General features: G+C 26.2%; 2 protein-coding genes across 3 annotated transcripts in view; one reads left to right on the forward strand and one right to left on the reverse strand.

The window, feature by feature from the left end:
• Nucleotides 1–4,584: 4,584 nt before the first annotated feature.
• LOC126900821 (phosphatidylinositol 3,4,5-trisphosphate 3-phosphatase and dual-specificity protein phosphatase PTEN) lies at nucleotides 4,585–8,498 on the reverse strand. Of its 2 annotated transcripts, none has more exons than XM_050676790.1 (10): nucleotides 8,267–8,498; nucleotides 7,985–8,177; nucleotides 7,702–7,834; nucleotides 7,218–7,392; nucleotides 7,018–7,125; nucleotides 6,776–6,920; nucleotides 6,532–6,716; nucleotides 5,536–5,699; nucleotides 5,173–5,423; nucleotides 4,585–4,718 (listed from the first exon to the last, which is right to left on the reverse strand). In XM_050676790.1, exons 2-10 carry the CDS (start codon nucleotides 8,133–8,135, stop codon nucleotides 4,699–4,701), a joined length of 1,332 nt encoding a protein of 443 aa, XP_050532747.1. In that variant the 5' UTR covers nucleotides 8,136–8,177; nucleotides 8,267–8,498; the 3' UTR covers nucleotides 4,585–4,698. The 2 variants fall into 2 exon arrangements, with proteins under 2 accessions (XP_050532747.1, XP_050532746.1); XM_050676789.1 differs by having other exon boundaries at nucleotides 4,585–4,797.
• Nucleotides 8,499–10,491: 1,993 nt separating this feature from the next.
• Nucleotides 10,492–22,207, forward strand: part of LOC126900826 (U11/U12 small nuclear ribonucleoprotein 48 kDa protein-like) — a 23,014-nt gene continuing 11,298 nt past the window's right edge. The window contains exons 1-4 of the mRNA XM_050676798.1: nucleotides 10,492–10,774; nucleotides 10,837–11,005; nucleotides 14,973–15,032; nucleotides 16,454–16,601. Of these exons, the coding sequence (XP_050532755.1) occupies nucleotides 10,628–10,774; nucleotides 10,837–11,005; nucleotides 14,973–15,032; nucleotides 16,454–16,601 (524 nt within the window). The 5' untranslated portion in view covers nucleotides 10,492–10,627. The remainder of the gene's footprint in view (nucleotides 10,775–10,836; nucleotides 11,006–14,972; nucleotides 15,033–16,453; nucleotides 16,602–22,207) is intronic.

Here is a 22,207-nt window from a genome sequence, read left to right on the forward strand (position 1 = left end):
ATCAGTTTTTATAATGTAAATTATTAACTACTTAAATTTGACTCGAGCAGTAACAATTGTTATTGTTAATGTTGTCAATGATCACATGTATCTTATTTCGTGTTATATTTGGTGCTTTCTTTCAAAATATCTCACTACCTCACCAGTATGCGATGCTCAGTAAAGTTTTGTCCAAGTACATATTCCTTCATGGATAAAAGCTTTTTTTCTTATCCTAAAGAAAACGATCGTTTGAAACTATGGATGAATAATTGTCAAACTAATCATTTGGCAGAGACTTTATCCAAAAAAAAATAATCTAGTAGTTTGCGCGGATCATTTTTACGATAAAATGTTTTTGAAAAAGACTACAAAAAATCGGCTGGTCATGATGCAGTACCTACAATATTTAGTGGTCAGTATTTTTTATCTTCGATACAAAGCTGAGAAGGTATTAATTTTACTATGATGTGTGTTTCTTTAATTTATTTAGTTTTTGTGTGTCTGTTACCTTGTTTTTTTCAGCTCTTACCGAACCGATTTCTTTCAACGATACGTCAAAAGATCACAAATCGTATCTAGTCGAAGACGTTACCCTCAAAAATTGAAAAATTTTCCTTCATTCCTCATAAGTGGGAGATATCTCCAAAATAATTACAATTTTAAAAATCAGTAATTTTTGACATTTTTTTCTTAACACTACCATAACTTTTTCAAAAATGAAAATTTTATATAGATGTTTGATGTCTTTACCTATTATTTGGTATATTTTTTTATAAATTTAACCCTTTACCAGCCCACAGTGGGGAATTCAAAATGACAACTTTTTCACAAAAAATTAACTTTTTCAACTTAACTTTTGAAAGTGTTCCGGAAATACTGACGCTCTTATATATATATTAAATTAAAGCTAATGTAATATACTTTATTTTGGGAAAAAAAAATTTCGGACTTTATTTTGTCTTCACGGTGAAAATGGCTATAATTTGGCCAAAAAATGGCTAACAATAATAATAATAATAAAAATATAAAATTTATTATATAATTTATATTATTATTTATTATATCTAAAATAATTCAAATTTTATAAAAAATGTAATACTATTAACAGTTTTACAAAAAATTACAGCTTCATATATTATAGGTAAAACTAACTAAACGTTGACAAAAAATTTATAAAATAATAAACTACACAAAATGTCAACTTTTATACAAATTAAACACAATATTCATAATGTCAGACAATATTTAAAAAACAAACATTTTTATTAAGACTAAATGTTATTTAAACAAAATAAGTATGCGAACAGTTATAATTAATTATTGTTCAAGTATTTAAAATGCAATAGTGTCACTAATTCCAATATCATTGATAATTTTTGTAACTGATAGAGGAATTGTACAATATTATTGTAAAATATTTGCACAATAATATGAAATTGTACAACAGTCTCTACTGCTTTGTCTTCTGCCCAATCAGAGAGCTTGATTTTTTTTTCTATTGTTCTCGGCTAAGTGAACTATCTGTTTTCATATAGTCTGTGACTGAACTGTGTTCTGCTGTACTAATAGTGATAAAATGAATAGTTCACTGCCAAACAATATCAGCATGATCAATAAAATTAGTGAACTTAAGAATAGTTCATTTGAACTATTCACTTGAATGAACTAATGAACTATTGACAGAAATGAACAAAACTTTCCATCTCTATCTGATAATAAATTGCTATTTCACACACATATGATTTATAAATTTCCTGATTCAATAATCAGTTTTGAAGTATAACTTATTATATCAATATATTTTTTGAGTGTCTGAAAGAGGAGTGTGCAACGTTGTGGAATTTATATTATGCGTTACAGTAAGAATAAAGTGTGCTTATAAACTGTTCTGATTTTCAGCTAATCTTAATCTTTACAAACTAATAATTAAAAAAGGTACTTTTCAAAACTTATCAACTAAGTAATACTCTTTTCGTACATTCTTTACTTATTTTTATAAAAATATTTATAAATTCAATTTTAATTTATTTATTAATAAATAAATTAAATTACCCTTTTTAAATTACCCCTAATCACTTTAAAATGATTTAATTTTTATATTTTGTGAAATTTCGGAGTGCATATAAATGTGAGCTCAATAATTATAAGCTGTAATATTTTTATCAAGCGCAACTCTAAAAGAAATTATTTTTGAATTTTTCTATTTATAGTAAAATGAGAGCTATTATTTTAAAAAAAGGATCTTTTTTATAAAATAAATGTCGTTTTTAGAATGTCCATTGCTCTTGTGGTCCTTCACTTTTGTACACTATCTGTAATTAATATATTAGTTTAGACCTAATTATTATTTTTAGTTTTTTTTTGTAGTCTGAATATTATATTCAAACGACATCTAGTTTATTATAATTTAACTGATATTGTTTTAATTTATTAAATAAATATAAAGCAAAATTCTTTTTTTTATTGATTTGAGTCATTTTTAAAAATTTGAAATTTGGCATACTCACAAAAAATGAGTGGGAATGCCTTTTGGACAAAAGCATTTTCAAAATTTAAGAGTGAAAGGGACAATTTTTGTATTATCAAAAAAAAAAAAAGATTTGTATTTCCACGTAAACAATTGAAGAAAAAATATTTAAATAAAAATTTAATAAAGTTAAAATTTGTACTTTATCTTGAGTACAAGTTTGAGGAGATATACACTAGTAAATTTCTATAATTATCCAGAATTAAGCATACATAAATATAATGATGTAGAACGGCATATTTTGCATAAAAAAATTTTAATTGGTCAGAGGATTGATTTTAATTTTCTGAAAACTGCTTCCCTACTTTTAAAAATTTGACTCTAGGTTTTTTTTATCTAACTCGTTTTGAAGATTTTATATAAGAATTCGTAAAAACTTTTAGAATTATATCGTTCTCTATAGCAGATGAAGTGAGGGTTTCTGACATTATTTGAATGTCTAATTACCGCAATTAGTTATGTAGAGTAATAATCGACTTTACTATTTATACATTTATATTATTATTAATTTTAAAACTAACATATTTTAAATGTTCGTTTTTTAACTATAAATCATTTTTAACTTGAATTCTGATTACTTATCTAATAATATTTGATGCGTTTATATAAATGTTTGTTATAGAATAAAAATAAAGAAAAATGATTTGAGCTCAAACCACTTCACATTAATTCACGAAAATAGGCAATTGTCGAGATAAAATGTTTTGAACTCTACCCCAATTAATGAAAAATTGTTTAATATAAACTTATCTTTATAGCAGTTTTACTTTAAAAAGACTGTTATTTAATTATAAAATCTATTCATAATTAATATTTCATAACATTAAGTTTTTTAACATGTCTAATTACCATAAATGTTTTTTAGTATGCGAAATATAAAATAAAAAATCCGCACACGAGTATTAAATACATATTCAAAAATATTTTTCTTCATCTGAATAAACTCCTTTATTTTAGGTAGCCACTTCTTTTACAAAACATTTAAATATGAAACCAAATGACTTTTAAGTAATAATTCATTTTAATCATATAATATTAAAATAAAAAATATAATAATAATAATTATATTAATAATAAAATAAAAGATTTGCCATTAAATACTCAGGTAATACAGAATAGTATTATTTAAAAAATAAAGATTTTTATCATTTCATAGTAAAATGTTTTTTGATCATAATTTATAATTAATTGTAAGTCAAATTATTTTTAAAAACCATCCTATGAATAACCAATAATATAATATAATACGGCCAAATTATTATGCAGTTAAAATGTATGATATATTAATCATTAATAACAACCATAGCATTTGAAAAATTAAGCTGTTCAATAGTCTCTACTTAAGTTTACATCGTAACAATTATATGATACCTAAATTAATAATTTTAATGAGACCAGTGATAACAAAATATGGAATGATAAACGAAGAAAAATCATATGGCAACAGTAAGAATTATTAACTTTGAACATTTTTGTAGACTTTTTTAATGATTACTAATTAGAATACAAAAAAAAAAAAATAAATAAATAAAAATATTATATAAATACAAAGTCATTGTGTCTTATTATTTGTCTAGTAATTCAAAAAAAAGATAATAATAATTATAGTAATATAATAACTATGCTGTTAAAGTTAAACCATGGCAACAGTCCTATTGAATAAAATTACATAATAAGCTATACATAAATAGCTTATAATACTAAAATTATTCATTAATAACTATATAAAAGTATATATAGTTGAAGAAAATATAAACTTAAAAAAATTAAAGAAATAAACATTGTTCCTAAGTCCATTTTCATTTTATTAAATGGCAACATGGAAGACTTAAAAAAGATATAAATTTTAAAAATTAACAGTTGAACACGAAAATAAAAATAATTTTGTAATAAAGTTATTAAAATCAAAACTTTATTTTCTTTGTACTATAAAAATAATAGAATAGGCGAATATAAGCCTATAATAATGTGGAGGAGCTTTTAAAATCCAGACTATAATAATATTCATAATCTATATACACATAAATAGATATAGATTATAAATCAATACATAATATTCTTTTTTCATAAAAAAATTAGTTGCAAATAATAATAATAATAATAATAATAGTAATAATAAAATGATAAAAAAAATGTATGTACAAAAATATGTTTGTTGTTCGTCCTCTGTTAGCAGCATTTTCAATATTCTATAGATACGTCGATTCGCCTAAAACCACCGGAAACACAATCACATTTGCATCAATGACGTCAGGTGCATTGTGTTCAAGCGACAGGTTTACAAAAGCCTAAGGGAGAGAATAAAGCGGCCTTCACCAATCATTATTCTAAAAAAATACTACACAACAATAATTAGGGATGACAGCGTTTTACTAAAACGTTCAAACAAGAATAAAAATATTAATTTTATCATACTTGCATTTTATAAAGAACATGTTCATTTTAAAAATTAGAGTATATACAAGAGAAGAGGGTTACTTTAACAAAAGTGATACACAAGCGACAATTTGTTCATGTGTATAAACTAATATTTTTCCACGAGCCTAGTGAGACAGGGAGATTAAGCGACAGCCTAGATGAGAAATATTCCAAGAAACAAACATTTTTCTTTCACTAATTGTGTATTTCAATGCTCTAATAAATGTTTTGTGTTAGTCACTGACCAGATTCCCAATCATCTTCTTCACATCCTGTGTCATCTTCTTCTGCTGTAGTACAACTGCTTGACTCACTTTCTGATAGTTCACCAACTATAGGTTCAGCAACATCAGAACGTTCAAATAACAGGCTAACATGAAAGTCTGGACTGAATAACTTATTTTGTTTGTCTTTATGGCCATCTAACTCCCATTTGTTCATATGAAGTGTTAATAGGCGATTATCACTAACATCCACATTGCCAATAGAATTCGTTCTACCATGCAATACAATAAAAAATTAATTACTTGAATTAAATCACCATCATAAAGATGATTAATAAATATCAGATGAATGAATTTTTTACTAATAACATAAATAAACCTCACCGCATTTTATTGTTTGGTAAACGAAGATTTGATGTATCATCTACACTATTTGTACGGGCTGTTTTTTCATGTTGGCTACAATTTTTATGTTCAGTATTGCCATTTTCAGTAACAAAAGGATCGCGAACAAAAAATGTATTAAACCAAAAATGAAAAAGCTTTTCCTAAAATAAAAATAAAGCACTATATTAATAATTTGAGATTAAAATTTAAGAATAGATGATTAAGACATGAAAATTTGTAATTACATGTTCAACAGTCAACAGATTATCTTATCAGTGTAGAATCAGATATTAACCTAACGTTTTTTATATTTATAAAACTAAATTATTTAGTCTTTTTTTTTTTTGTAGAATTGATTGCTGCAACAATTGAATTCTTAGATTTGGAAGTTATAACTTTAGTTAAGGTATATGTCAAGTTTATATGATTTAAAAAATTAATTAAACAAAAATAATTGGTTAAAAAAATACAATTTTCATTTTGATACATTCCTCTGAAACTACACTGATGATCTATGACAGATGGTTCTATATCTCTTTTCAAAGAAATTCTCATTTAATATGAAGAATATTCTAGAATCTTTGAATTTTATATTATTTATTGATGGAACATATTTATATATTTTGCCTTATATTACTTACTATAATGTTTATTATAGTTTTAAAAGTACTAATTTTGTTGAATTCTAAAATGAATTGTGAATTATAACAGATAAATATATAAATATCTTCAATTTGCGTAATAACAATATACTGAATAATTGCAGGCCAAGTGGTATAATCAACAAAAAAAAAATATTTTGGATTATTGGTTTAGTGTTAAAAAATCTTCCATTTTAGTAAAAAAAATTGTTATTTAAGTATTTCATACATCAGAGAGGCTCAATATCAGTCAATGCATTAAATAAAATATCAGTTAATCTTTTATTATTTAATGTGACCATTTTAATTAAAATACTATAGAAAATAATAATATATTTATAGAAAGTTAAACCTTTTTTTTCATTTTATGCTTATTATAGCATTCAACTTTTACATCACCACGGACTTGAGTTGTTTGAGTTAAACAAATTGTAACATCAGAATCAGTTCGTCGTATATCTTGTATATTAGAAGAGTAAACTTTCCTTATCTTAGAACTATCTGCACTTGTCCATTCTGATATAACTATGCGAATACCTAAAAAAAAGCAAGATTTTTATTTTATAATTAATAAATTATTGAATTTATCAACTTACATGTTTGACCAGAGTTGAACATTGTGGGCACTGGATTTAATTTTATTTCTTTAATACTTAAGACAACAGGCTTATAATTCAAATTCTCTTGGACCAACATGGAATAATAGTTGACATAACGCCTTTGGCTAGGAATGGTCACACCCTAAAACATAAAAATATTAACTCAAACAATGGAGATTAAAAAAACATAATATTAAATCTAAATACCTATTAAAGATACAATAAGATAAATTACTTACTTTTTCATCAAATGTTCTTTTTTGACCATAATAATTAAGTGCATCTTTAGCAGTTATAAAACGTCTACTATGAATCAGATAACAACATATCATTACACCAGTTCGCCCCTGTAGATCATAAGCAAAACAAGAAAAGTTTTAAGCCATCGAGTAGTTGAAATATATTCAGTAAATAAAACATGAATTACTTATAATTTTACCTTTCCTGCTTTACAATGAACAGCAGCAACATTTCTACTATCATTTAAAAGCCATTGATGTACATCTTCACAAAACGGTCTTATCACTTCAATACTTGGAGGATTATGATCTTGAAATGGATATGTAACCACACGATGATGAAATTTTCGTGGATCATATGATCGTTCAGAACACCTAAATTCATAAATTAAAAAAAATTAGTTTTTAAACTAGCATTTCTTGAATTTTATTTTGAATAATACAGAAAATACCATGAAAAATAATTATGTGATAGAAAAAATGAGAGTATCTTTTCATTAATAATTTGTTGGTAAGAAAGTATTTAAAATTGAAAATAGTTACATAAAAAACCTAGATTTTTAAGGAAATAAAAATGTTTTCCTAGAAATATACAATCTTGAAATACACAACTAAGAGTTAGTCAAAATAAAATTATAAGTAGTGGATTCATATCTGTGTATCGAAATATAAAAAATAACTTACAAGTTGTATATTTTGTAGTGATGGGGATGTTTCTGATCAAGGAGTCTACTAACATCATCTATATGGTTCCGATAAACTACACCTTCTAAATTTTCAGCTGGAAATCCCATAGCTATCACATTTTCTAAAATGTCTAAAGTATTAATTTTAAGAAAAAAACTTGTAACAAAAAAGTTTTAAATTTAACTATATTTTTAAAAATGGAGTAAGTAAGTAAATTAAAAATTAAATCTAATATTTAACATAACAAAATGAAAAATTTTTAATTATCTGAAAAGGATACAAGTTAAATCAAGATTAAAACCATCTTCTGTATATCTTTTTCTCTGTTTGCTGACCAGCTTTTTAATTGGATTAGTCATTTTTATATTAGGGATGGCCATTCTATTACGGATCACTGAGCTATGCACCAGATCCGTTGATTGTTCGTCCATGGCCCTGTTTTTCACGATTAGTTATGTGCATCGTATACTGGACTGTTATAAATTAACAATAGTTAAAAATCATTACTGATAAATTATCATTAGAGACAAAGTATAAGATATTTTGGTAAAAATATTCTTACCTCAGTGTCAAGTCCAGAATAAAACTACAGCTTCTATCAACAATAAATTACATAAGTTATCGATAAGCTGATCATAATGTATATATGATGTGATTGATTAATGATGATAATTTATAACTGGAAACTCCAGAGATGAAAAGGGGCAACGCGACAGAAGAGGGGAAAAAGAAACGAAATAAAAAATAAAAACTTATAACATTTTTTCCATCAAAAAAAAGAAACAAAGAACTGGAAAGCTTACACCGTAACAGTCTGGTAAACTATAAAATACACAATCAAGCAATGTGACCAACCGATTTCATGGAATATTTATTAAATCAAAGAGTATATGAATATCAAGATAAAATAAGAAATTTACTTAGTATAATTAAAAAAATTAAAGTTTTGGATGTTATGATTATTAAATTTTTAAACTGAATATTTGATTAGGATTGTCTAGATAAATATTTTTTCTTTAAAAGATTTTAAATAAAAATTGGTAAGTTTTTATTATTTATCTGAAGTACACAAGCTAATTTAATAGCACACTCTATGGGTTCCAATTGAAATTTTAGTGCAAGTTTTTAAAATAATAAATAAGAATACGTAAATTTTTACAACATTTCAACAACGATTACAATTATAATTATTTTTGATAGGAAAACAACGATTATGATCATTTTTCAATTAAGATATGCCAAGTAGCTGTTATAGCTGAAAAATATTAAATAATACTTGCTTACTTATTTATTACAAAAAATTGAAATTATCCGTAATCAGTTTAGAATATACAGATTTTTTTTGGGAGGGTTCATAGTCTGAAATTTTTTTTCTCCACAATTTTATAAAATAGTTAGGTAAAAACAGTTTATAAGCAAATAAAAATATGTTTTACTCAATATTTGACTAAATATCACGACAAATTAAAAAAATAGTTGTATTATCATTGTGACTTTAAAATAGACAGGGGAAGCTATAAAAAGCCAAGTAATTCAAACCCCCTACGAAGTATATCTAGATTCAACGTTGTCTGAAATAATTAATATATGTTTCTATCATCTCATAATAACCAAAAAATGTATTAAATACAAAACATAAAGTAAAACCTACTCAATAACTAACATCATTAATATTTATTTAGCATGTGTTCAGTGATAAATTTATAATTGTATATAGTATTCTATTGGCAAATTGCGTCTACACTGATTTTATTATTTTTATTTGACTAGCTTCATTTGTACTGTAGGAAGACTTTTTACGCTTTCTATATTCATTGCTGCGTTGAGCATGCGTTCATATTGCTTTACTATACTTATAATAGACAGGTAGGATAACCTACATGCCCAAATCATGATGTTTTTAACCTTCTTTTATAAACTGAATACGATAAATTTATATCAATGTATGTTTCACTTGAGTATAATGTTATATAAATCCAGGAGTGACCGATGAGGTGATTTCAAAAGATGACTGTTCCACGGCCAAAATTTATCAATGAAGCTTAATTATATTTAGTTGGTAATGTTTTCAATAATTAAAATTTTTTTCTATTTTTTTATTTGAAAAATGTATCTTCAAAATAGAAAATGTTAAAACCATAGTAGTATCAGGAGTCCCTTGAACAGTCACTTCACTTCAATATTCTTAATTAGGTATTTCGTGTTCCTAAATGTTTTCACAAGCGGTAAAGTTGACAAAGCAATATTTGAGGTTTCCTACAGTCATTTATGAGGGAAGATTGATAATTCACACCAAATTTTTATATATATAAAAAAAGCTTTATTTGGTCTACCAAAATACAAGAGACGCGCCGATATACCCAAGTTATAAAAATTAAATTACATATCAAGTCAATACTTTTTTCAACATTTTTAATGTTTTTACAACTATTATGAAAAAATTGATAATAGTAATATCTATAACTAATCTATATAACATAATACTTATCTTATATTTTCTGTGATACTACTATCACTTCGATGTAAAAAATATTATAGTTAAATTACGAACTGAGATAAAACGGACGGGCCCGTTTTGGTCGGCGGGAACAGAGAGTGCAATTCAGTTTTGTTATAATAATTCCGTATTGAGAGGAATATTTGGATAGTAGTGAGCTCTAGCGATGAACACGTTTTCACAATACATTTTAAAAATGGAATGGATACACTAGTAAAATTGTAGATGGCGCTGTTACTTCAAAATTTCTTCATCTTCAGGAAATATATAATATAAATGGATAAAGCCTCGTGTTAAGTCCATGTTATCATGTTATTCTTGAATGTTATCTTCGTTTGTGGTTATAATAAATAATTTGTAAATCACCGTATACTTATAGTTTCAAATTATTTAAATAATTTGAAATAACCAGGAAAAGAAATTCTAATGATTGAAAACAATATGGATTATACCGAAGTTCAGTATAGGCTAGCTACACTAAAGGAATTTGAACATAATTTAAATGACCGATTAGATAAACTAACAAATTTTGTTGATATAATTGGATGGTCATGGGATGAAATACCCGAGATTGTAATTACACTTTACCATTTTAAAATCTTAATATATTGTGATTTGATACATCTTTATTTTAGAATGACTCAATGGTGGAATGCCCTTTAATTAAAGAACATAAAATACATCCATCTAAATTTGATGTTCATTATGAAGTATGCAAACTAAAACGTCAAGGTTATGACAAATCAATTAAATTGTACCCAGAACTTGGTTGTTATAATTTATTCAATCAAACTCTTCGCTTTGGTAAATGTGAAATTTGTTAATGTGATAGTATATATATACAATACAAATAATAAAATCTTGATCTTATATTTAAGACATTCTAAACATTGTTATGAACCTTAGATTATTCTATAAGGAAAAGATGATTTTAATCTAATACTCTCCTTATTTTTACTTAATAATAGAATCGAATTAGATTTATTTTTACAATATTATCACTTACCCATAATCATTTATTTTTAGTTTAAACATTAACATGTTAATATAAGTGTGAATATTATACATAAATAATTAATTACTAGATAAACTTTGAATCTTGTTGTCTTAATTTATGATATTATATTTTTCTTAAGCTACCTTAGCACTTAAAATTCTTTCCACCTTATAAACTATGTGTGAAAACTTAAGTTATTACCAAAAACAGGTTCCTCTCATTTCTTTTTTTTTATTTATAAAAACCAAATAGATATCTTTAGTAGATCATCTTTTCCTTTTTTGGCGCTCATCAATTTGAAGATATGTAGATGGCATCCAAGTAAATTAATGTAGCCATAACAGATATAGTTTGATACAATTTTCTTAACACTGTTAGCCTCTATGCTTATGTATCTGATCCTATCAGTCAAGTTTGTGATCTCTGATTCATTGGTACATTGGTATAATAGATTGTTATAGACTTCTGACATAATAACTGTCTCTTATATTGAAAGGTTTTTTTTATTACTGTATTACTTTTTTAATATGTTCTCAAAAAGTGACATACTTATCCAGCTGAATGCCTAAATATCATTGAATGTTTAACTGAAATTTGAAATCTGTGATAGTTCAAGGAACGATACCTATATATAATCTTCTCCTATATCAATTAGTTATGTTATATTAAGAAAATATATTAATTTTTTTAATAATGTCATTAATTAAAGAAGTATAAAAATAATAAACGAGAAAAAATTTTTTTATCTCAATTAAAACTATCCAAATTCAATCAGAATGGGTTTTCCTACTGTTTAAAAATACTATTATATAAATAGAAGAAGTAGTTAATTTAATTTGAAGGGACATTTAAGATTTACTATATGATATGTTAAATGAGATATGTTTAAAGTATTTTTGTATTTAAAAATTTCAGTTTGTTAAACTTAGTTTATAGAAAAGATTTTTTTTGCCTAATGAATTCATTTATTCATAATATATACTTTATAAAATCTGCTATCTGAAGCAATGGTCTCCTGTGACTACTTTTAAAAACATTTCTAGACACAACACAGATTTTTTCTCAATTCTCACAAAATTGATTTCTTTCAATGATACATCAAAAGATTACAAATTGTATCTAGTCAAAGATATTACCCACAAAACGTCCCTCTTTCCCTGTAAATGGGAGGAATTTCCCAAAAAGTTGCAATTTTAAAAATCAGTAATTTTTTTATTTTTTATACTTGAAATTTCCATAGATTTTTTAAGATTTAATGAATAAAAACAATTTTTTTTAGATATTTATCTATCATTTAGTATATTTTATTGAAAATCTGATCTTTTATCTGCCCACAATATATTCAAAATAGCAACTTTTCCACAAAAAATTAACTTAAAAATTCAACTTAACATTTGAAAAAGTTCTGGAAGTTCTGACACACACACACATATATATATATTAAATTAAAGCTTATGTAATATGCTTTAATTTGAAAAAAAAAGAAATTTGTCCCTATGACATCTTCTATGTGTGAATGACTACCAAAGTTAAAAATAGACCAGTTTTGTGTTAAAATTCTTAATTTAAAACTTTTGACTTTATATTGCTATAACTTTTTGAAAACTATGCATCAATACAAAGTTTTTTTCATAAATAATTTATATATACTTCTGGACTAGTCTTCATGGTGAAAACAAACATTTAAGTTAAAAAAAAAGTGCATTTTTTGTTCATAAATTCAAAAATGTTTAATAAATTGTTCTATAAAAACTTATTTAAAAGTTTTTTTTAAGAAATTTGTGAAATTTGCATTGACATATTATGAAAGGGGTGGTTGGGTGATCATTCCCCCTCTATTTATATTTTTTTAAATATTTATTTAGACTTTTAATCTGTATATCCTTTTATTTTAATTTTAAAATACCTAGGTAATAGTAATAGTAATAAGATCACTGATTATCATAAAAAATTATATGAATCTAATTGACTTAGTATATAAAGTGAAACCTATTTTAAATTTTTGTTTTTAAGTTGAGAAAAACAACTATGAAATTTTGAACTAGCTTAAATTATTCTTTTTATCCACCCACAAATATAATGTATAATTGCCATATTAGGAACACTTATGTCTTTTACGCTCAGTGTACAAAGTTTGAACTCCGCCTATCAAAATACATTTTTTTCTTTTTGAATTGGAAAAAATTCAAAATATGTTAGATTTTTATCTCATTTAGATTGAATAAATTCAATGAATATCAAGGACCCCATCACTATAGTCTCCCATTGTGAAAATAAATTACTTACTTACATTAAAATTATTTTACTATATAGTTTTTAGTTTGTGTCCGTCATTCATTTTTCTTAACTTTTATTTGACTATTTTTTTTGTAATGATACAACAAATGATTACACATTGTATATTATTTAAGATATTACCCTTAAAAACTGAAAAAAATTTTCCCTTTATCAATTAAAAAGTTACTTTGATCAATTTTTCTTTATAAACAATTTAAATCATTTATTTCTAATGTGTTTTAAATTATTTATTGTTGAATTTGGTTTTATATGATAATAGGTTTCAACTAAAAAGTTAAATAATTTTACTTTATTATGAACTTAATTCTTGACTCTACTACCAGTCTATTGTATTACAATTTTTTTAATAACATGATACTGAATAGATTGTTTCTAAAAAAATTATTTTGGGTTTCACCTTAATTAATCAATAGATTTTCCAATTATAATAAATTTTTGTAATATGCTCAATTGAGTAGATTTTTAGTTTTAATGTGAAGGTAAGGTATCGGTATTGTGATGATGTGCGCTTTTTTTTGTCTGTCCATAAAATTTCTCAGTTCTCACTGAACTAATTTTAATGATCAATACGTCAAAAGAATCTGATTTTTTCCTAGTTGAACTTATAGTCATCAAATATTGGAAAAAACTTCTTTGTTTTAGAAATTTAGACAAATAACTCTAAATTACGCTACTATAAAAAACGGCATTTTCAATAAAAATGTTCTGCATTTCTTATATCATAATACTCAAATTATGTCTTATGATAGTAATTTCAATCACTTTCATGTATCATGACATACAGTTTCAACTATGTCACATCCATACTATGGCACGACCTCACCGTGCTACTATTTTTTTATAAAATGTTTTTTTTTAGAGAAGGGGTAGAAAAAATAAAGATGGCAACCTCAAACAATTTAGTTGTACCAATAAATACGCCATTAGTTGAGCTATTTTTATGTTATATAATTTGAACATTTATTATTAGTGATTCAAGATAGTATTTAGTTTATATGATTAATAATTGAACAGGCTGTTTAACATCCTGTTCCAAGAATCATGATATAAAATATCCAAACGGAAAAAATATAAAAGTACAAAATACTCACAATATATTAAACATTAAAAAGAACAATAAATAATAAAATTACATAAAAACTATATTTAATTAAATATTTCTTATGAAATTGACATTGTTTTTAAAAAATGATTGATACTCCTCTTTCCAAAATTTTATTTGATATGTAAATTAATAAGTTTAATAGTACTTCATAATAATTTTTCAAAGTGGTTTACCAATATTTTATTGTGCATTTATTAGCCTATAATAATTTTTTTTTCATTATTCATTATGCAAATTCAAAAAATAATTTTAAATAATCCAAAATAATTAGATTTATTAATAATTATTATTTTAAAATTTATGTTAATAATTTGTTTGTAAATTGTCTCTTAAGTAATTTTATTAATTTAACTTTAAACCTTATGTTATAGATGACCACATGCAATTGGAAGTTATTAAAAAATGTCATCTTGAGTCTAATTTTTCTTTAAGTAAGTTCAATTTTATATGAGAATTTTTATAATAGTGTTTTAACTATACAATTTTTTAGGTCAATCAATGTAAATGATAAGTGATCATTTTATATAAACTTATTGTTTCAAAATAAGTTTTTAATATCCTTTTATTATATTGCATAAATGTGTATCCTTTTAAGAATCTATCTATGTTTTAAATTTGTTTCAAATTCTTATTGTAATTTTATGTTTAAATTTCAAAAGCTTCTCTTTATACAAGAATAAATTAAAAATATACAGCAGAGTACTACAAAGTTAAAATTATATAAAATTTGTATATAAGACAGGAATAGCATTGTAAACTTTCATTTACGTTGAATACTTTTTTAACACATAGGCAACATCTATTTTTAATTGCAATACATTAGTGCGTCAAGCCAAGTTCTTGAAAATGCTAGTGTATTTTTACAAAACAAACTAATTTTAACCCTTGTATCTCATTTTTCTCTTAAGATTGGCTTTTGAAATATAAAATATAGGTTAGGACCTAGTAACTTCGAACACTGTAAAAAATTAAGTAATAAATGTTAAATCATTTAAAAATTGGAGCCTTTCAAAATTTCCTTCTTGTTACTCACTCACTCAATCACATCATCAAAATTACAAGTCACTTCTTGTATAGGTTAAGATGAGAAATTTGGAACAAAATTAGATTATACAATGTAAGTAAAGGGAAAAATCAGAAAATTGTTATTTTCTCAAAATAGACTTAGTTATAGGTTGGAACATCATTTGAGAGCAGAAAGGTGGGCAGTTTCCCATTTTGATTTTTTTATGGTTCATGAAAATTATATATTTTGTTAGCTTAAGCCATCAAAAAAGAATGATATTCTAAATAAAAACCTATCTGTGAAAAAGAGTCAAATATCATCCTCTTCCCTCTCAAAAATATCTATCGAAGTAGTGATGTCTACTTTGTAGCCAAGTTTGCTCTTTCTTTAGTTTATAAACTTCAATCCTATTTTCATGAATAACATTGTTCCCATCTTTATTTTTCTTAATACTTGGGCAGTTTCTGTCCAAATAAATACTGGATTATTAAGAGATTATGTGATCAATGGGAAGTAGGAAACTAAGAAGAAAAGAAAAATACTTAGATTACGTCACAGGAATCATTGAAAATTGTTAGAAATCTGTTTAATGCTTTACTCAAAAACTGACTAAGTATTTAGCAATACAAATAAAGGAACAATGTTGCTCAAGAAAGTAGGATTAAAGTTTAGGAACTAAAGAAAAAACAAACTTAGCCACAAAGTAAATATTATTATTTTATAGATGAACTTTTTTAGGAGGGAGGAAGTTGGAATTTGACCCTTTTTTACAGTTAGGTTTATGATGAGGATAATAATTTGTGTCATTAAATTTAATTTTAATTAAAATAATATTTTTTATTTTAGACATTAAGTCAGACTTTAGGGGTGTCTCTCAGAGTATACAACAATATGTGTGTGATTTTACTCCAGATGAACGTAGAATTTTGTATAATCATGCTGTAAGTAGTACAAAAAAGCCTAGTAATGAAGGTGCATGTAGTGTTTTAATTGAGTGAGTATATAATGATGAATTTAGATTATTGAGTTTAAAATATATTTAATTTTAGAACTTTTAGCCTGTAGAGGTTTAGGACATTAAAACTTTATAATCTTAGAACTGTTATATTGTAGCATTAATTTATTAAATAAGTTAATGCTTCTTCAATTTATTAAAATTTTTAGTAAAACGGCTAATGCATTTTTTTAAGTGAAACTGTAATTTGATTGTAGAAAAGTTGAATTAACATTGTTAGATAAATACATCAGTTATTTCAGAAACAACATAAAACAAATCATAAATTAAAATTTTAAATATATATATATATATTTATAATAGTTACTTTATTTGGTATATTAGATATATACAAGTATGGATAGTTAGTATTTACGTTAAGTTATGCAAATATTTGTATTTTAATGAATACTTCTTTTAAACTCTCCAAAAGACGATTATACACTTGGAAATTTTCTGCTGACACGAAAATGCATGTGATGCGGAATCAAATAGATTACATTTTAATTAACAAAAGATATAAGAATGCAATTGAAACGGTCAAATCATATCCAGGAGCAGATGTCCCTTCAGATCATAATTTATTACTAACGAAACTCAAGATTAGACTTAAAAAGATAAAGCAACCTACTCGAAAAATTAAACTTAACTTAGAAACCTTGACAGATGGGAAAATACAAGAAGAACTAATGACAGATATTGAATATAAAATAGAATGGTCACAAATTAATACAGTAAATGGTAAATTGGAAGTCAATATTTAAAAAACATGACAATCATTTAAGAAGTCCATTACAGAAATAGCCAAAAGTAAATTGGAACAGAATATAAGCACCAAGAAAAAGCCATGGATTACTGACAAGATTCGGAACTTAATGAATGAAAGAAGAAAACTTAAAAATGTAAATGATCAACAATATAAACAAATTCATAGACAAATAAAAAGAGAAATACAGCTTGCAAAGGAAGAACACTACGCAAATGAATGCAAAGAAATAGAAAATTATGTGAGAGTGGGTGATAGCTTCAATGTACATAAAAAGATTAAAGAAGCAGTCAGAATGGTATCAAAAGCACCAGAAAGCATCTTAACAGATTTGGAAGGAAATTTAATAACAACCTTGGAGGATAAACTCGAAAGGTGGTAACAATATTTAGAAAAAGAACTTTTCCACAATGTACGGTCAGAAAGGCACGAAATAACATTTAATGATAACGGACCACCAATATTGGTGATTGAAGTGCAGAAAGCCATAAGCAACTCAAAAAACAGGAAAGCAGAGGGCCCAGATAAATTACCAACAGAATTACTAAAGACCTTGACCAATTCCATCTGTATAACTCGCTTAACAGGGTTGTTTAATGCTATCTACGATACAGGCTACATACTAAATGATTGGCTACACTCCACATTTGTCGCAATACACAAAAAGGCAAATGCAAAGAAGTGTAATGAATATAGAACAATTAGTCTTATGTGCATTACACTAAAAATATTTTTAAAAATTATTCACACCAGAATTACAAAAAAGCGGAAGAATATATGAGTTAAGGACAATTTGGCTTCCGTAATGGTCTTAGAACTAGGGAGGCTTTATTTAGCATCCAAATACTGGTTCAACGATGCCGAGATGTCAACCAATAGGTTTATTTATGCTTCATAGATTTCGAGAAAGCTTTTGACATGGTGAGACATGAAAGACTGTTTGAAGTTTTGCGAAAAATTGGTATAGATGGAAAAGATCTACAATTCATAACGAATTTGTATTGGTATCAGCAAGCTAATATTAGAATAAATAACACACTTTCTAATGAATTTAAAATTCGAAGAGGAGTTCGACAAGGGTGTATTCTTTTGCCATTTCTTTTTAATCTATATTTGGAAGAAATAATGTCGGAGGCCTTGGAAGAGGCAGAGGAGGGCATTGATATAAACGCGAAAATTATAAATAACTTGAGATATGCAGATGACACCGTGTTGATAGCTGGCAGCATCGAAGTCCTGCAAAAGATATTGGACAGATTAGTAACAGCCAGTGAAAACTTAGGCCTACATTTAAATGACCAAAAAACCAAATATATGATAATCGATAAGGAACAAAGTCCGATAAGTGTGCTTAGACTTAACAATGTCCCCTTAGATAGAGTACATAAAATTACTTATCTTGGACAATTATTGATAGATAACTGAGATCATTTGTACGAAATAAAATGTCGTATAGAGAAAGCAAGGGCTGCTTTTATGACAATGAGAAGTATATTCTGTAGTCATCAGCTAAGCATGAATCTCCGAGTTAGAATGATTCATTGCTATGTATTTACCGTACTTTTTTATGGAGTAGAGACTTGGACTGTATCCAAAGTTTCGATCAACCGAATCCAATCGTTTGAGATGTGGATATACCGTAGAATATTAAAAATTAGTTGGTGCGATAATATAACGAATGAACAAGGATCTGGAATTAGTGGCAACAATAAAAACGTGTAAACTTCAATACTTGTGGACATTTTATGCGGCATCCAGAAAAATATAATCTACTACAATTAATAATCCAAGGTAAAATAGTTGGAAGAAGGAACCGTGGAAGACCTCAAATTTCTTGGATGGACAACCTCCGAAAGTGGTTCAATACATCTACGAGCTCTCTATTCAGAGCAGCCGTTGATAGAGACCAAATAACTAACATAATTGCCAACATTCGTTAACGAATACGGCACTCAAAGAAGAAGATGCAAATATTAATTAGTATGAATTATTTACATTAAAGGATATCTCTTATTAGAAATGCCTTATGAATAAAAATTTTTAGAGTGGTATCAAATACAAACTCCTCCGCTGAGCATTAAAACCCTCAATATGCCACTGATCATATGCAGACGATATATTATTGACCAGATTTTTGAGAATATAGTGTACTTCAGCTTGTGATGTAAGTTTTGAGGGTAAAAACAAAGATACAGGAGAATATGTAAAAATTATAATTGATTCATGTTACTTGGCTGATAGTGAAATGTTGAAAGGTAACTATCCTTAAAACTTTAAGGATAGTTACCTCGATAAAAGTTTAGCTTTTTCCTTTTAATAACAGCAATTGTATTAAATTGTCGGTGGAGGATATGAGTTGGAGTTTTGACTTTGAAAATAGATTTGGTTTTTTTTCCAGTCTTTAAGTATTAGTGATATACTAATACTTAAAGAAAGAGTTTGAAGCTAAGACTAGTGTCGTAACACACAACAAAACATAACAGGGAAGACAGGTAGGGATGTGTAGTGTGTACAAAGATGATGATGAGTCTGCTGCTTGGGTATTAAAACATGTGTGATCATACAGCAGTTACCATGCTCGACTGATACTCCGGATTAGCTGTGGGTGTCAAAAGGCCATTATTACAGGAAGGGAATAAGGGTAACACCTAGGTATGAGGTGCAAACTAAGTGGAAAACACAAGTACTTCAAAGAGAGAATGGGGTAGCCGAATATGAGGTGCAGGCGAAGTGCAAGACACAAGTACTCTGAAATGTCAAGGACGAGAGTAGGTAGGTGAAAAAGGAAAAACAAAGACTTGACTTTATGCAGTAAACCGGACAGCGACAACCGAGAACTGAGACTGATGAATGACACAAAGCATTGGAATCGACTGACAATAATGGCCAGGCCTTTTGGGTTTAAATAGTAATTCGGACAATTGGGAATTTTGCAATAAATATTAATTGTCAATTCATCAGTCTCTAGAAGCGGATGCGCTGTCTGTATTTTATTATAATAATTTTAGCTTTGATGCGAAGCTGAGAAGGTATTAATTTTACTATATTGTGTTTTTTTTTTGTGTGCCTGTATACGCTCAATCTCAGCTCTCGCTGGACCGATTTTGATGAATAATATGTCAAAAGATCACAAATCGTATCTAGTCGAAAACATTACACTCAAAATTTGAAAAAAATTCCGTCGTTCCCCGTAAACGGGGGAAATCCCCCAAAAAATTACAAATTTAGAAATTGCTTATTTTCGACATTTTTTCAATTTTTTTTACTTAAAATTGCCACAACTTTTTTAAAAATGACCGAATCAATATATATATTTTTTTATAAATACCTTAGATATTTACCTATCATTTTATACATTTTTGTGAACATTTGACCCTTTACCAGCCCACAGGGGGGGATTCAAAATAACAACTTTTTCACAAAAAATTAACTTTTTCAACTTAAGTTTTGAAAATGTTCCGGAAAGACTGACACTTTTATATATATCTTAAATTAAAGCTTATGTAAAATACTTTAATTTGAAAAAACAAATTTGACCTCTGGATTTGTCTTCATAGTAAAAATGACTACCGTATTCAAAAATATGCTATTTTTGTGTTAAAATTCCGGGTTTTGTATTTCATTTTATTTTAAAGTACCTGACAAGGGGAGTACACTGATTTTCATAAATATTATATAAATAATATTGATATAGCATAGAAAGTTAAACTTATGTAAATTTTTTTGCTTTTTTGAAGTCGAGAAAAATAACTTTGAAATTTGAACTAGCTTAATAGCAATTTTTTTCAACCGACGTTATTGACGTACGGTTTCCGAGTCGGCAATAATTGTGTTTAACGTGCTTGGGGAACTAGGTTCCAACCCGCGTATGGCAAGGAATTTTTTGCATTTTTTCTTAATTCTTCTTAAGTTAGAATAAATTTTCAACTGCTTTGATTTTTATCTCATTTAGATTCAATAACTTCAATAAAGATCAAGAATCCCATCACTGTAGTCGCCACTCGCGAGATGAAATTTCTTATTCATATTAAAATTATTTTACTATATTTTAAGTTTTAGCTTCGATGCAAAGTTGAGAAGATTTTTTTTTGTGATAATCATTTATTTTCTCTGCTCTAACTTGACCTACTTTCTTCAACGATACGTCAAATGACTACAATTCGTATCTAGTTGAAGATATTACCCTCAAAAATTGAAAAAAAATTCTAATTTATCAATTAAACAGTTATTTATCCCATGTTTTCCAGACATTTAAAAACATTCATTTCTAATGTTTTCAAAGTATTTATTGACGAATCAAGTTTGACATGATAATTTGATATGATAGGTTTCAACTACAAAATTAATTCATTTTTTACTCTATTTGTGTGTGCTAATAGTAGACTATAATATTCCAAATTTATTGGTAACATGTTGCTATATAAATCATTTTTAAAAAAATTGATTGTTAGTTTCTCCTGAATTAATATTGGATTTTTACAATTATAATCAAATTTTATAATACGTTCAATTAAGTAAATCTTTTAGTTTCGATGCGAAGCTGAGAAGGTATTGGTTTTACTAAGATGTGTTTATTTATTTTTTTTTTTTTGTGTCTGTTACCACTTTTTCTCAGCTCTCACCCAACCGATTTTTTTCAATGATACGTCAAAAGATCACATATCTTATCTAGTCGAAGACATTACCCTTAAAAATTGAAAAAAATTCCCTCGTTCCCCGTAAATGGGGGAAACCTCCAAAAAAATTACAAATTTAAAAATCGTTAATTTTCGAAATTTTTTCAATTTTTTTTACTTAAAAGTGCCATAACTTTTTCAAAAATAAACATATCAATATAATT

Source organism: Daktulosphaira vitifoliae, unplaced genomic scaffold, assembly GCF_025091365.1.
Source record: "Daktulosphaira vitifoliae isolate Bord-2020 unplaced genomic scaffold, ASM2509136v1 Scaffold_3, whole genome shotgun sequence".
In the NCBI taxonomy this organism is placed as follows: domain Eukaryota; kingdom Metazoa; phylum Arthropoda; class Insecta; order Hemiptera; family Phylloxeridae; genus Daktulosphaira; species Daktulosphaira vitifoliae.

Excerpts from the sequence above, each read along its gene's own strand:
- LOC126900821 (XM_050676789.1), bottom strand. The coding sequence starts at position 8,135 with ATGGACGAACAATCAACGGATCTGGTGCATAGCTCAGTGATCCGTAAT. Across the intron at positions 6,921-7,017 it reads AAAGAACATTTGATGAAAAA|GGTGTGACCATTCCTAGCCA; the intron begins GTAAGTAATTTA and ends TTTATGTTTTAG. Across the intron at positions 4,798-5,172 it reads AGAAGATGATTGGGAATCTG|GCTTTTGTAAACCTGTCGCT; the intron begins GTCAGTGACTAA and ends TCTCTCCCTTAG.